The 16,173-nt window shown below is 41.3% G+C and overlaps 1 protein-coding gene across 4 annotated transcripts in view; it reads right to left on the bottom strand.

Moving 5' to 3' along the window:
• The window catches only part of FBXW7 (F-box and WD repeat domain containing 7), a 164,303-nt gene that overhangs the window by 120,699 nt on the left and 27,431 nt on the right, over positions 1 to 16,173 (bottom strand). The window contains exon 1 of one of the 4 annotated variants that reach the window (XM_021268996.4): positions 6,041 to 6,498. The exons of 1 other annotated variant lie outside the window; for it this stretch is intronic. In XM_021268996.4, coding sequence (XP_021124671.3) covers positions 6,041 to 6,184 — 144 coding nt within the window. In that variant the 5' untranslated portion in view covers positions 6,185 to 6,498. Of the gene's footprint in view, positions 1 to 6,040; positions 6,499 to 16,173 lie in introns of those variants that run through there. 2 more of the 4 variants (XM_021268997.4, XM_038178292.2) reach the window with 2 other exon arrangements.

Here is a 16,173-nt window from a genome sequence, read left to right as displayed (position 1 = left end):
TTTTTCTTGTACAACAGTGTAAGTGCAAAGATGGTTAAGGATACAAAAAAGGTTCTAAAAACTGGAATTAAGAAGAGGTCTTGGAGAAAATTCTATTTAAAACTTCTAGAATAGAAGTTGAACAATGTACAAGGAAAAAATATTTGACATCACTTTCTCAAAACAGTGAGCGAGCAAAGTACAGTATTCAAATCATGAAGTTTTAAGAAACTTAAACTGAACATGGTGTAAGAATGACCAGAATGGTTCATAGCAAGTCTGCCTGACTTCTCACATATCCCCTTCTGCTAAGGCTGGAAGTCAACAAGCTAACAGTCTCAGCAGGAAGTCCTGAAGGGAGAAGTCTTGTACTCACAGCGAAAATTCATTAGAAGGAACATCAGGAACATTAAGCTACCAGTAGGTAAGAAGTTGCTTGGAGGACCAGCCAGAGCAGTCAAGCCCAGGACGAAGGTTTGGTTTTGCCCCAGTAGTATTTCTGCTCAACAATCTGACGATCTCTGTTGCTGTGATGACACTTCTCCCCACAGCTTGCTGCTGTCTTCTACGGCTTAATGAGTAAAAAGCAGCATTGCTGAAGGGCTGGGGAGTGGAGGAGTTATGAAAATTGTACTTGAAAAGTTGGTTTGATTAAAATAGACAAAATTCGATTTGAACCCTGGAATCTCATCATCTTTAATGCTGTTAACGGGATCGTCTGTGTTGGAGCACTTGTAACACCATTAGTGAGATGGCAATTGTTCCCAAATGAAGACTTGGGAGGCCCGTCTGATGGGATGAAGAAAAGTTCTACCAGCCTGATAAACCATCCCAATTAGATAGTTACTTACCCTTACTTTTGGAAAATCTCATTTTATTTCCAAAATTGATTTCCCCCCCCCCCAAATTCAGTTTGAGCAACAGTACATTGCTCTCTCTTGCGTTGCTGTGCTTCTGATAATGCCAATATTGATGGCAGTAATCGGATTTTACTGCCAAATGTTGCTGTTTACTGCAATGCCATCATTTTTCCTGTTTTGCCAACAATGAAAAGCAGCACCAAAGAAATTTTGTGCTGCTGTTTATAAAAAGAAGAAAGAAGAGAAGCCACTTTAGCCTGACAAAGTCCAAGGGAAATTGAAATACTACCACAGGAGGGAATTGCCAGAGAACTGATGGCGGATGAGGGCCCTGCGGTGTACCACACAGCAGCGAGAGGACAGGGGAAGGCGCCAGGCCTGCGAAGCACAGCAGCTAAAGCTGAAGCCAAAGCCTGGGACTGCAGCAGGTATGGGTCTCTCCAGATAACTAGGACGGCTCCTCTGGCCCCAGGTCTGCTTGCCTGTTCTCCCCTCCTCACCACACGGCTCCTCAGTGCACCAGAGGCGTCCCACGCACAGCTCCCCCATTTTAGCTCTGCACCCTCACCACCGTCTCCTCAACCAAACAGAGAAGATTCAGCGCTTCCTGATTATTCAGAAGAAAAGCTCTGCTGCTATTTCAAGATAAACTTATTCCCCGGGGTATTCAGAGTCCGTATTATCCTCTGATTGCAGAGAGGCATCATTTCGGAACATACAGCACCAGGCCCCAGGACTGAGGCACCTGCTCTGCTAAGCTGCTGGCAGAGCCGCCCACCTACACTGAGAAGCACCAGCTAAAAAACACACAAACTGACACTTGCTCATAAAAATCTTAGGCCACCATCAACTTTGGGATTTAGGAAGTCTTCTCTCTCCCGTTTTTATAGTCACACTAACCGCTTAACCCAGAAAGTGGACATATGATAGCACAACCAAGGAGTTACAAGAAAGGCTCACTCAGCTAAAATACTTGAAGCTGGTATCTCCACAGAAACAGACTTCAGGAACCTTTAGTTTTTAGCATTTGTACAACACAGCATGAAAACTGAAAATCCGTTTACATGAAGGGATAAACTTAATTTTACTAAATGTCTTGACCTAAGAAGGTAAAATTGGGCTTTCTTATCGTATAAACCTACACTGATATGCTCTTGTAACACAGCTAGTCAGTCATTTCAATAAAAGAAAGTTTTGACTTTTATTTTAAGCCATTAGCCTTCCAGAGCTAAATTTAGCCCTGGAGGAGTTGCCAGGTTCCTTTTAGACACATTAGGACTGCTATCTAAAATGCAGAATTACGATCAGAAATTCTATTTCTGAGAGAACAAAGCCTGACATTCAGATCCCACAATAAGTTTCTAATGCCACCAATTTGGAGGGCAGCTGGAAGCAAACAAGCAAACACAAATCACAACTATAACTGTTTTTTCACATATATACAAATGCATATTTACATATAGAAACATACACTCACATATAGGGCATGTTGTCTACAAAAGCAGAACCAAACTGATTCAGCAGCTGTGCAGGTGGTACCAGTATCATTGTAAGGCCAAGTCAGCAAAGATCTTGATTCCCTTCCATGTTTCCAGAATACAGAGAAAATATTAGAACATCTTAAAGGACTGAAATATTTGGGAAATATTACACAGCAAGATACTCATTTTTGCTAAGATCGGTAAGCAGACTACCTGATTTCTCCCCTTAGTAACAAGCATTCACAAGCTGGTAACACTTTCAGCTCCCTAAAAGGTTGCATGGTTATACAAAACTAAAGGTAGTTTGGTGATACACAGCACAGATGGATCCAGTACTATCACATTTCAGCAAAATGAGATTAAGTTAGAGTGGTTAAAGAGAAAATAAGTTTGAAGTCCTTCCAGGAAACAATTTTATCAGTGTATCTCCAGGAAACATCTCTAAGAGTTCCGTTAAGGCAGGTAAAATGTACATTAGTAGCATTGATTGTTTTTGTTGTTGTGTGGTGTTTTTTTTTTTCTTAATAGTCAGTGCAATTCTCTTTTTTTTTTTTTTTTTTTTTTTTTTTAATAAAGGAAATAGGTTTGCTGGAAGATCCCTTTCACTGACACTCTGGGATACTTTAAACGTGAAACATTTTAAGCCTGCAAAATCATCCTACTAAATGGCATGCGCAGTCAAACTAATTTTGGTAAATGTTGATGCCTAAATACCATCATTTGTTTTCAACAGTGCACATACCACTTCAAAAAAGTCTGTTTCTTCCCACCTTTGATACAGGCTTACCCTAAAGTTTAGCCTGATGTTTCACAGACACACGAAGCTTAGATCTCATTAGAATATCTTTTTAAAAAGATATTCAGAGCTGTTGTAGTGACTACCACTATAAATATCTTCTGGCTGAGTAATAAGAAGAAAACATTAGTGGTGAAAACAGCTAAGTGCTGGCTGTTGCTAATTAGAGCACCACTGGGGTCCCAGAATCTGAATACTACACATACATAGTATATCAAAATGGCACGGGTACACTAATGGTGGTATTCTACCCAAACCACTCCACAAGCACACCGGAGGCACGTAACCACCTCGCAGGCAGCAGGCAACTGCATGAATGAGCAGAGGCAGACACGAGGGCTGGGGCGTAACGGTGTCTCGCTGCCCATGCACTCCCAGAGCATTGGCAAGCCTCTAGGTGAGCCGAGGGAACACAAACCAAATGAGTCCAATTAATCATTCGGCTCTGGTAGCACAACGGTACTCCAGCAGAACACATTATTGCTCTTTACTACCATTCCCGGGACAAATTCCTGTCAGCAGAAAGGACTTTTTCCCCCGCCCTGGCTATAGTTTCATGGAATAGTTGTATTTTGCAGTGCTGTTTTGTACACAAAACACTATTATTTTACAAAAAGAGACTTTTATCTGAAAAATGCAATTCTTTCAACTATTTTTCTCGGTGATTTACCAAGATTTTTCTTAAACTTCATGGCGTAACTCACTCTATCAGTGCACTTAGTAGCAAAATACACAGTGAATCTCATCACCTTTCTAACAAATACTTTCATAAAATATATTATGGTGGCAAAATTCCTACATAGTATAGGCTAACCTTCAGAAAGATGCATCGAGAAGTACAAGCTACCTATTTACTTACTTTTTATCATCGAGTTAACTCATTTAAATGGAAATGATTTTCAATTAGCCTCCCTCAAGCCGATAGCTGCATTTCCTAATGCCTGCTAAGGCAATTTAAAGTAAGGAGCTGAAACATGGGAAGATCTTTGAGCATCCAACCACCCCCTCCCAGTCAAATCTGTGAACTCAGCAGTGACTGAGTACATCCTGCACACTGAGCCCTGGGAGGAGCTACTCTACCACCACCCACCACCTCCGAACACTAGTCTTCAGGTTCAGAAAACATGTCCGGGCTCATTCTGCTACTTCAGTACAATGACCAGTTCTTTCAGACTCAAAAAAAATCCACTGTGCGCTGGAGAAAGAGGAACCTTTGTTTCCTTTCACACGTCTAAATTGGTGAGATAGAAACCTATTTCTGCAAGGAGACTCATGCTCATTTCACTATGTAAAAGCACAGCTGAGAAGAAGCTGAACATCAAACTTTGCATGAGCAGACATGGAAGTAGCAGCATATTCTCTTCATTTGGAAGAAGGTGTACCAAATTATATGAAAGAATCAACTTTTAGTTACCTCTTTTGAAGTATAAATGGAAAACAAAATTAAAACCTATTGATTTAAATCATATGTTTCTTGCTCACTGATTTTAATCATGATTAGGCTTGACAATTACAGATCAAACAACCTTGATTTACTTAGGGCCACTTAAATTACTGTATATATGATCACCTTAGAAACTGTTACCTATCTGATCTTAGCTATCAGTTATTTAAATCACCCATTACACACGCACCACACTTATATCCTGAGGCCAGAGTGACTGTCCTCTGAACTTCTGTATACTCAACTCATCTAGGACTGTTTTTTACTACCGAGCCCACACAAGACTCTTCTACTTCCTGATGGAGTTTTTTTCCTAACAGTTTTCACTCCAAAAAGAGGCGTAATACAATTAAAAGCAACTTTAATAACTTAAGGATTTTGCTTTTTAGCTTTCATTCTTGTATGATATGCCATGTAAAAGTGAGCAAGCACTCAAAAAAGTGTGTTTATTCTTGCAAAATAATGGACAAAACCTAAGTATTTTTTTAAAGGGAAAAGAATTAGGCATGAGCTATTACTAACCACTGTAAAGTACTCTGTGCTCAAACTACTCTCCAATTAGCCTGAAGATTAATGCTGCACTACGTTATCCTAAAAGCTGTAAGTTCAACACAACATGCTTCAGTTTTATCAGCCTAAGACAGCTTGGTCTGAAAGGTTGCCCCAATTAAGCTCCCCAGTTTCAGTTATTAGATCACAACTCCTAATGACTTTTTCTACAGTAAAACACATATTATTCTCATAACAAATATTTTTTGCTTAGTTTCTAAATAGAGACAGCTTTAAACCAAGGGACTGGAGGGGACAAGAGAGAGGGAGTACAGAGGAGACAGAGCACACACTTTCAAAGCATAACATAAAACAAAACGTAACATTTAGTACCAACATGTAAGAACTGTTGCATACCGTCACCTAAGCCTTAGACTATGTTTGGCATGGACCAGATTCTCAGGAAATATATAAAAGCACGTCAGTGTGATTTCAACTGCTATCAGTAAAGTAGAAAAGCTGACATGTATGAAGTTTGCTAAGAGTTTCCAGTCCTCTGTTGAAATGATCACACAGAAACCCGAAATCTGAAGCATCAGTATTAAAAGTGTAAATGAATTTCCCATGTTATTGGAGAAAACAGCTAGAGAAGTTTTTATTCTTACAAATGAGCTGTTACATCTTTGAGCATCTAGCAGTTTCAGGGCAACTGGAGGCTGCAATCAAAACATCCATTAGAGTGCTCCACGTTTCAGAACAAGCAAGCAAGTGGTTGTCAGAGCAGCCAGTAAATCACCTGATCCTATTACAAAATCAATTACTGCAGCACATTTCTATTGCTACACAACCTGATAATGGCAAAATGATATTGGATAGCAGCTGCAAGGTCAAGAAAACTGCTAAGAACATCTGAAATTTGTCTTTTTATCATGTACGTCCAAATTATACAGCATCCTTTTAATGGCATATTTAAAATTTAAAATATAGTTACCTTCTTCGGCTGATTGAGACATCCAATGGATAGTCTCTGCAACTGCTCTGATGTATGGCTGCAAGACAGCAGATTGGAGCAGCACGTCGAACAGCCCAGCCTCTTCATTAAAGAAGAAATAATGCTGCAGCCACAGCCACACATTGACTTGCTCAGACGAGTTTATTCTTTACGAAATCAGGACCGGTACTGTCCCATACACACTCAAATCTGGCCAGCTGCCTCATTCTGCAGCCTCCTGGCTGTAGCTGATGCTGCTGAGCAGACGAGAAGCCCGCGTTTCTCCAGGAAAAACATCAGCCAGGCTGAGCAGCAGGTAGCACCTCGCCTTGGAAAAAACGCGTGCGCTCTCCCCTCTTCGCAAAGTGTGCTGCTCCGGGGAGAAGGACAGCTGCCTAAGAGGAGAGAAGTGCATGCACGCAGGGAGGGCAGCCTCTCCCAGCTGCTTGCTGACTGCTCCTCCTGTGGCTCTCGTCACCTCGGGTCTGCCTCAGCCTCCCCGGCAGCACAGCCTCCAGCCTGGGCCCACGCCAGCAGCAGGCGGCCCCACCCCGTCAACCCCACACGCCTGCATCCCCACAGCATCCCGGCAGCATCCCCAGCAGCGGGCTGCTGCTCACACCAGGAGCTGCAGACCTGGTGCAGCTCCTCCGCCTGACAAGGACCTCCCAGCTACACGGGGGAGCAGCGAGAACCTGGCTGGCTGCTGCTCCCGGACTGACTTCTGGCAAGGTCTGGGGGAAAAGGGAAAAAAAGAAAAAAGCAAAGGAAGCCTTCCTGAAGACTCCGAGTGCATGAGGAAAATGCTACTGGGGTCTATCAGAGCCTGAAATAAGAATGGCTGCCACAAAGCTGTGTGAGTGAGAGCAGCCCTATGAGAAGTCAACAGAAATTTGAGCCTGGGAAGGAACAAGCCGTGAAGGGACTTAAAGTCAAAAGGTAGCGGAACCACCTCTCCAAACAAGTTAGAGGCAGACAGCATAAGCAGCTTTAGCAGTCTTGGAGGAGACTTTGCTCTGAGAAGAAAAAAACAGAACAGAAAAAGACAGAAGTATGCCTGACTGCTCATTTGAACTAAACAGGTCTTCTAACCTTTAAAAAGTACTCTCTGGTCAGAAATATACTTCAGTTTAACACACAAAATTACTGTTGAAAATATTTTCTCATTTGCAAGAGATACTAATGCAATAACTATATACTTCTTGGTTTTCACATAGAAATGCAAGTAAAACTGTAAAAAGCTCGTTTGAATTGGTTTAAGGTATGTATGCAATACTACTGCTGAAAGTAGGAGGTCTCACGTTAACACACGCTTAACCTGATTATGGGATAATCTGACTTGAAATAATTGTCACTTACATTTAGAGAGCTATCAGTGCTCGTCTCATTCAACAGCATCCTCTTTATCAAAAGGTTAAGAAAAATGCAAGTGACAGGAAAACAGCTTAAATGAATATATTCACAAAAAACTTCTCATTATCACACTGCATTGAAAGCCGAATTTCTCGCCTGCTTTCCCCCCTCCCTTCCTCTCTTCCTCCTCCCCCCTCCCTTTCCTTGGTTTAGAGCTGAACTGAGCCTCTCCCTTCACCTTGCTCTGCCCTTTTGCTATTCATGGTTGTATTAAATCAATTTCCAGTCTATGTACAAGCATGCACAACAAATTGCACAATACGAAAAACCTCTGGTAGATAAAGACTACAGATGCAAACAAGCACAATAATGCAGTAACCTTTTACTCGCCTGCTGGAGGTACTGTCTGCTGCACAGAATTTTAAATCCTCATCTGCGGATGCAATTGAGCTGGTATTGCCAAGGACTTTGCTCTTCCCGTGCTGATTCTACACAGCTATTCATTGAGAGAGCACATTATATAGAAAATTTAAAGTAATATCAGGTGAAATTACTTAAATGGCTTGAAAGGAACCAACTTCTAAAAAAATCAGCCATAGCTCTGACCAGTCACATTTCAGAGAGATGTCAGACACATTAGTGAAGAAAGTCTCATTGCTGATGCATGCTTGCCAGCAATGTGCAGGATGTGGAAGCAGAGAGCTAATGAAAAAAAATTAATACACAGATTTAAAGTGCAAGGATCGTGTTCTCATGCTCAAAATTTCACACGTCGTGCACACCACAAAAAAGTCTCTGACCACAAGCATGTATTGTTTATAATGCTAAGGAAATGGTTGTTAAAAACAGTCCCCACATCCCCCTACTTCAAATCCTGGTCTCTCAGTAGACTGCAGATAAGTTCTAACACAAATATTCTTACTGCACCTGCATTTCTGATAAATAGAAATGCTGGCTTCTTCCTTCGGCAGCACACATAGTTAAGGATTGCACAGATGCATATCTTAACGGGCAGTCTAAAGGAAAACATCAATATTTTGGATAACGGTTTTGAGTCTAATAAGGTTACAAAGTACAAGGGTACTTCACCAGAATTTGTGTTGTTCTTAGCAGAAACGAAACACCAGCAGTAAAGCCTGCTATTCATTATTTATGAATTATGCCCCTCCTCATGCCCGTTTCCTTAATGTACTATTGATTCCAGGATGCATGCAGTGACAGACAACCCACAGTCTGATAGCATAAGTATCTGCAAAATAAATTAATATTTTCAGGAACATCAAAGTAATATCACTCAAAGATTTTTTTTCTCCTATCTAGGGACAACATAACTGAAGTCCCACTGACAGCGACAGTTAAGAGATGAACAAACTTTCTCTCCCCTAAAAGCATCCTATAATGTCATGTAAAAAATGAAAACAGACTTTCAGTGGTGTTACCACAATATTTTGTAAGATGTTTCTTCTACTTTCCTATTGTCTGTTATTAGCAAAACTTTCCCTACATCTTTACTCCCTAGGATCCATTTAATCTGAAAATAAAATTTCGCTTTGAGTATTTTTGTTACTTCCATGTTCATAACAGGAAGATTAGGTGCATAACGCTCTTCTCCATAATATTGATTGAGAGGAAGAAATTATGCAGCCAACATCCTGCATAGTTACCTTTCAGAATGCCAGCTATTTTTGTTATTATATTAGGTTTCACATCTCCCCCAAACTTAGCAAAATCCAAACTAAAAAACATAATAGGATTGTTTATGGTTTTAAAGAAACATTTATCAAACTAACAAAGCTTTCTTGTGACATTCCCCCTCATCAGCCACAGACTGTTTCTACAAAAGATGTAAAAGAGAAATGATTTCATGCTAAGCTAAGGCCATGCTCTCCTGTATGCAAAATCTCAGTGGGCAAACCGCCAGACACACTCTTAGTTAAAGAGCCTCAATGAAATATCACTTGGATACAGAACGTGGAAAGACCATAGGCTATGAAAAGTGTATGCACTAATAGAAGAAGTTATGTGCAGAATATATACTTCACTTAATTGTTCACAGGGATATATCTATGGAAACAACATACAAGTTAAGAAATATCGTAACCGAACAAATTATCAAGCATACACTACTCTAAACCGGCATAACATTTAAGGGGGAAAGCCTTCCTACAAAAAGACTCTTGCCAAGTAATTGTGGCAGATGATTAGCAGCACACCATAAGGGCAAGAACGCTCTACTATATATAATTCATTGTGAAGTTTACATGTCCAAGCACACTGCTAAGATATCAACACGCAACATGCTTGATACACAGTACAATACTCAAAGGGAAAAAAGGCCAACAGGTTTATGTATAATATTTAGAAAATAGAAAGGGAAAGCAAGACAAGGTACATTTCTAAGGGTTTCAGAAGGATTGAAGACACCTTCTGCAATGGATGGACAAGTCCTAAGGAAACTCTTTGAAAGATGGTCAGAAACACCAGAGGCCCCTGGCTTGTCACACGGTCTGGCCAGTGCCCTCAAGATGGTGTCTGCTATCTCAGAAAGTAAGTCCAACATGCACAAAAGCCACTTGCAATATACCTTCCAGAATTGCCAAGAAAATAGCTTGTTCATATACTTCCTTGTGAATCAATCAATCTTCTCAAAGTTGATTTCTGAATTTGTCATTGAAGAAGTTTTGAATGCATACCTACCTTTAAGTATAGTCACAATGTTCATCTGTTTGTGGAAGACAAAGTCAATACAAAATAAGAATTTATACTTTTTAAAAATACTTTTCAAGTAAAGATGATAGCGGTATGGAAGAAATTCAAGTCACTTTGAAATAATCAACGAACTTGTAGCGTCATGAACTGAACCTACACTACGTAGTTCCTCATAAGCCAAAAAAAATGCTTAAGTGGCATGTAGAAAGGGCTAAGTGCCCTTTCATATACCACTATAATAGGTAAATAGGTAAAAACAAATAGCTTCTAATTGAAGGCTTACTACTAGCAATAAAAACATTAAGCCTGCACTGGGAGAAGCACCAAATTGCTTTAAGAACTACATCATCTCATGCACTTGAGAAATCTGAGAATATTCCTACTTAAAAATATTAAAGTGTTCTTTGGATGTTTAGATTCTCACATCAAAAAGAAAACAAAGACTTCAAAAAAAATCATATCGTACAAGCACACTGTCCCAGCAACAGGCAGGTTTCAAAGAAATACAGAAAGAACATAAGGAGTTTGCATTTTCAACAGCGTGACCCAAGGCAATGCAGCAAAAGTGTTTTTCCGCTTCATCACCTTCTCTCAAGGCCCCTTCTTTCTAGTCTGGGGAGAGATGAGGAGCAGGTGAATGGGTCAGACTCAGGCTCTTTTTTCCCCCCCTCTCACAAAAGAGCAACTACAACAAAGGGTTGAAAGTGGGAGACACCATTTCTGTTTCAGAACTGCAATTGGTAAATGCTTGTACAACACAAACACCGCTTGCACCTAGTAAGAACCCTATCTCATACCTGAGCCCCTTTTGTTGATGACAACTTCTCTAATTTGAGAAACAAAACACAAAACCCTGCATCTCTTTCCAAAACCCAGTGCTCTTCCCAATCTCACCCATAAAGAGAAAAGGAAAATGCACTTGCAATGCCTGGAAGTGGTGCCTTGGCCTGCCCAGACACCAGCAGACATGCCATCTTTGCACGGACACATTATCCGAGCCCTGGCTTCAAGGAGCACACTGGCACTGTAGCAGTGGCAGGCCTGGGGCCTGTTCTCCATCCACCCGAGGCAACCATCCATACCACCACCATTCCAACCCCTTAACAAGGCTTGCTGCAGGAAACACAATGGCATATGTAACTGAATGGACAAACATTTCCAACCCAAGCCATTCTGTGACTGAAAGGACCTTAAAGATCCCCTAGTTCCAGCCCCCTGCCACAGGCAGGGGCACCACACTGTAGACACGTGATTGTCGTTAGCCACCTAAATTAGAGGCTCCCTTTGCCTACATGTGCGTGCACACAGCCTTCTGATCAACTCCATACTGTGTTCGTATTTGCAGTATTCATCTTGCATACTGTCCATCTACCCAGACTCTCTCTGCTGGAGAGCAGAAAAATCAACAGGATCATTTTGTAAGAACCACTGCAACACTTACCGGACTTGAGATGTTTGTTCATTCTGCTTGAGACTCATATACCAATTGCATTTTTTTGCCTCAGCTTTACTACACTACTCCTCCCAGCTGCAACATAATTTGTTATTTATTGCATGTTGGTGCACCAAGGAAGAAAAGTTGTTCCTGTATATGATTAAAATAAGTATACCCAACAATTATTCCAATGTACTTGTATACAGCCTAGAAAAAATTAAGGTGGGGAAAAAAATTAACATATCCTTCACAAAGGCAAGGCATTTTGCACTCTAAAAATTAATCACTCCAATCCACAGGATTTGCATACTATGGAAAGCTGTAGCAAGTTTTTAAAAACCCTCTCTGCCCTTACTTAAAAAGCAGAATACATAGGCTAGTCTCCCTGCTCTCCTGGCCATGCAATACCCCCACTAAAATCCTTCTTGCTCCACATGCTCAGTTGGCATTACTGCAGGCAAGCAAAGAAACCAGCAGCCAAAAAGTAAAAAAGGATAAACTACTTTTATTGTTTTCAATGAGGGCTGAGCAAGTCCCACAGCCAGAGGTCGTGTTCCCCTAGCTAACTTCCCTACACTTCACAGGGCTAAGTTAAAATAATGTACCTTGAACAATTCCCAGCATCTGCTAAGACAGAAGGAAGTCTTTTCTACCATCTTCCACCTAAATGAGAGAAAACACACTGAGAGTAGTCTGATGAGGGTAATCAGTGCCGGGCTTGTGAGGGTGTCTCCTGTGAGAGCAGGAGACGAGCCAGCGGCAGATTTCTGGATGTCTATTCTAGCAGGCTTAAGGAGAAAAAATTTCATAATTTGGCTTGGGAGCTAAATCACTTAGCTTAAGTAGTGCTGTTGATAGACAGTGTGGTTCCTGGCATTAGATAGCAAGCCTACATTTGAGTCATGAGCACAGGCCGCAGCAGCCATCGCACCAAATTAGGCCTGGTGCTGCTACAGCCAGACACGGGGACATCTGCCCAGGAGCTGCTCCTCTCTGCCCGTCCTCCCAAACACACTTAGGGGTTTACTGAGTAGTTGCCACTTCCCCTTCTCTTCTCACCTCTCCCCTCCTCCCTGAAAACCATCTGGACAGGACTTATTTATTTTAGATACATAGCCCAGGAAAACAGCTGGAGATTATAAAACAATTGAATACAAGAAGTCAGTAATCCTTCAAGTAGATTATAAAATAAATTCACATTACTGTATATTACCTACTCACTTTCAGTATGCTAGCATGTTACCTCATAAGCACTGAGAGCTTTCCAAGATACCAAAGTGGTCTGTTAACAGCAAGTGGTCTTTCTCCTCTGGAGCTCTGGGAAGCAAGTTGGGATAAACAGCTGGCTGCCAACAGCACAGAAACAGTTAACATTTTCCTCAGGTACTCAATATTTCTCTTTCAGAGGTCTTGTTTCAGGGCGTCTGCTGATTTAAGAAGGCAATGCTATCAATTTATGCTTGGTGCTTCTTTCTAAAGGTGACTTCATTATGGAGTTGCCGCTCTTCTCCAAACAAAGACAATTGACAAAAATCCTGAAGCGGTGTAGCAAGATCATTAATGCTTTATGGAAAGAGGGATGCTGCTATAAAGCCTTGCCCTGTGCCAGCACAGAAGCAGCACGCAGCTAATCATGGTGCTGCCAATTTCAGAGCCACCCATTTCCATTAGCACTGAGGGAGGAGAGGACGGGGACAACCCAGCTCTCTGAGCTGTCACGCCGTAGCCGCCGAGAGGGTGGTCATTTTTCCACAAGTACAGGATAATAGCCAGACAGTTCCTGCGGCACTTCAGACTTGGCAAGGCCGCAACATGACTCCTAAGTGGTAGTTTTTAACCCTTTTACGTGGGATCAACACAAGCAACCTCGCCAAAACTCCCCATCTGATCCCAGTCCGCTCACGCAGCGCTGTGGCCCCTTCCCTCCCTGCTGCCAGGAGAAACCCCGTCTCGTGTCATCCACCTAGGTGCATGGCTGTCACTGCAGGGCAGGGTGATATGGTCAGCTCTTCAACACCAAAATCATCTTGCATGCAAGTCACAAATCACACCGTAACGCCAGACCTGCCATCCTTTTTGGTCTGAATAATGCTTAAGTCAGAGCGAATTCCTAAACTCTTTCTAAAGCTTGCTTAATCTCATTAATAAATTTAATCTAGGCCTTCACAGAGCTGCAGACAGAAACCAGTTTTAGGAAACTCTGTTTCTCAGCAGTATTTTTTGAAAATACCCGAAATCGCCAGAAGCAAACCAGAAAACCACCACACCAAAACACACACAAGAACTCACGCACGAGGAAAGCAGTCCTTCACTTCCCGATCTGAGCATTTCAAATAAGAAACCTTGCAGACCAATTTCAAAGTTGAAGAGAGAAGGACAAGAAGAGCCTTATAAAGATCAACATTCCCACTGTGTTTCGTGTTAACTCAAGAGCCACAACAATGAAGCTATTCTAATCCTTGCTGCTCTCCAGGCTGCAGGAAACAAGTGGATCGGCCTTCATTATGTTTAAGACACAGAAAACACAGATGACTGGCCACTTCAAATGAAAGCTTACAATGTTAGCATAACCATTATCAAATAACACACATTTTTTGCCCTGGTTCTCCACTCAAGCCTCACCCTCCATCTAGAGGCTTATATTAAGACCAAGTATTTACTATCAATATTACCTTTTGAAATATTCTGAAGTCCTTATCCGCTGCCAGATGCATTTTTATTACCCCATTGGAGGTCACGGTCCAGATCTCCCTGCACAATCTGACCCACGTCTACAGTTAATACAGTCTGCAGGAGTGAGTCATGGGGAAAAATGCTAGCTTAACACCAAAAGGTTATGAAAGTTTAAGAAGCTATTTTTAATTTACATAGAAGCTCATAACAACACACAATTATGTTCCACGAGCCTGTTACCTTTCTGGTGAAGAAACAGAATAGAATAGAAATAGAATAGAATAGAATGAGAGAAGCATCTTGCCTGTTCACTTTTTTTCATATGAGATCATCAGTCTGGTAATCCTAGAAGGAAAACTATGCCCTCCAGCCAAAAAAAAAAAAAAAAAAGTAATCCACAGCTATCAGTCGGTGAGCATTTTGCAAGTTGCACTTCCTAGAGAATGCTTCACATTTCCTTAACCAGCAGAGCAACAAAGATTAAGTGAACATCAACTCTAAAAACAAAACAAAAATCCAAAGCTGAATCTATCTCAATGCAAGTAAGTCACATTTTCATCAGCCTCCTAACAAAAAAAGAGGTAGTAAAAAAAATCCACATAAAGATGCAGTGCAAAATCCATTCACAAAAATATACAACACGTCAGTTCTTAAATGGGGTTTAATAACAAGAAACAACCTACAAAGCCACTCCATATTTATATACCAAGTTCCTTAATGTCTTCTAGTACTTTCTTCCATGCCTCCTTAGGTATTTAAATCCACTCCTCTCACTTGTTCAAATCTCCAAAAACCAGCCATTGATACAGGAAGAATTTAGCTCGTTAGCACTGCCTATAGTCAAAAACAATAGCCTAACATTAGCGTCACTTCGAGAAGCAGTGCTGCTTATGCCAGGATACACGTTTCAAACCCCACACCTCCCATACAGGGGAGAATAGAGGTGTAATTGTTCACATAGTTGGACTGGGAAGAACAGGAAAACTGATTTTGGCTGGAAAATAACCCAGGAAAAGAAAAGAAGGCCACACATAAGATCACCAAAACTGATCACAGTGCTATTTCAATATGACTTTGTCAACAAAACAAAGGTGGACAAGGAGATAGAGGGAAAAGAAGGCCGGCGCAGATGAAGGGGGCTAGGGGAGGCTGGAGGTGGTGGTGTTTGGGCCAGCAGGATTATCACAGGAATTCAAGCACAACCAAACCCATGGATACTATATGCTGTAACGATGAAATTGTTGGCTTCTTCACTCCTTACTTCTCATCTACAAAACAAGGCTAATGTTTCCTATGGCTTACATCACTCTGGTAAGGTAAAGGAGTTAAAGACTACACTATTTGCTTGCTATGTATCAGTGATGAGGGGATAGAAAAAGGAGGATGCAATTCCTGAAAACAGAATGTGAAAAAGGAGCTGACAGAAGAAAAACTTCTTTCCCCATCTTTTCTTGTAACCAAAGTAGAAGGGAAACAAACATTAAAGGTTTTGACACTAAGGAGCCAGCCTGCCAAAAAAAAAAAAAAAAAAAATAGTGCTCAGAACTGAGCAAAGACCTGCAGCAATAAGCGTGCTGAGGGGGCTTGAGATGGATGCTCTCTAAGACGCTGCCTGAAAACCTTCAGAGCACTCCACCTGTTGAATCACCTACAGTTGCCTTTACATTTGATCTGCAAGCAGACCCAGATGCTACAGGGGAGAAGAGGTGACTTTGAACCCGTGACTTAACAGTAAAGGATAACGAGCTGTCAATGTAATATCCCAAACACACTTCATTTATATATTAACAAAACAGATTTTTAGTACTGAATAATGACTAGTTCTCATGTTTTAAGGCGCGTATTTTCTCGGATGTTAAGAAACTTTAATTGACATCAGGATGTGCAAGAGCAGCTAAGTGTCAAGGTCACAAGCTCAGAGCCCAGTTCTGCATATGTGTCTTTCCACGGCCCCTGAAGCAGC

Source organism: Anas platyrhynchos, chromosome 4 (assembly GCF_047663525.1).
Source record: "Anas platyrhynchos isolate ZD024472 breed Pekin duck chromosome 4, IASCAAS_PekinDuck_T2T, whole genome shotgun sequence".
Lineage (NCBI taxonomy): Eukaryota > Metazoa > Chordata > Aves > Anseriformes > Anatidae > Anas > Anas platyrhynchos.
Note: the sequence above shows the minus strand (reverse complement) of the source record. Positions and strands in the feature narration are given on the sequence as shown.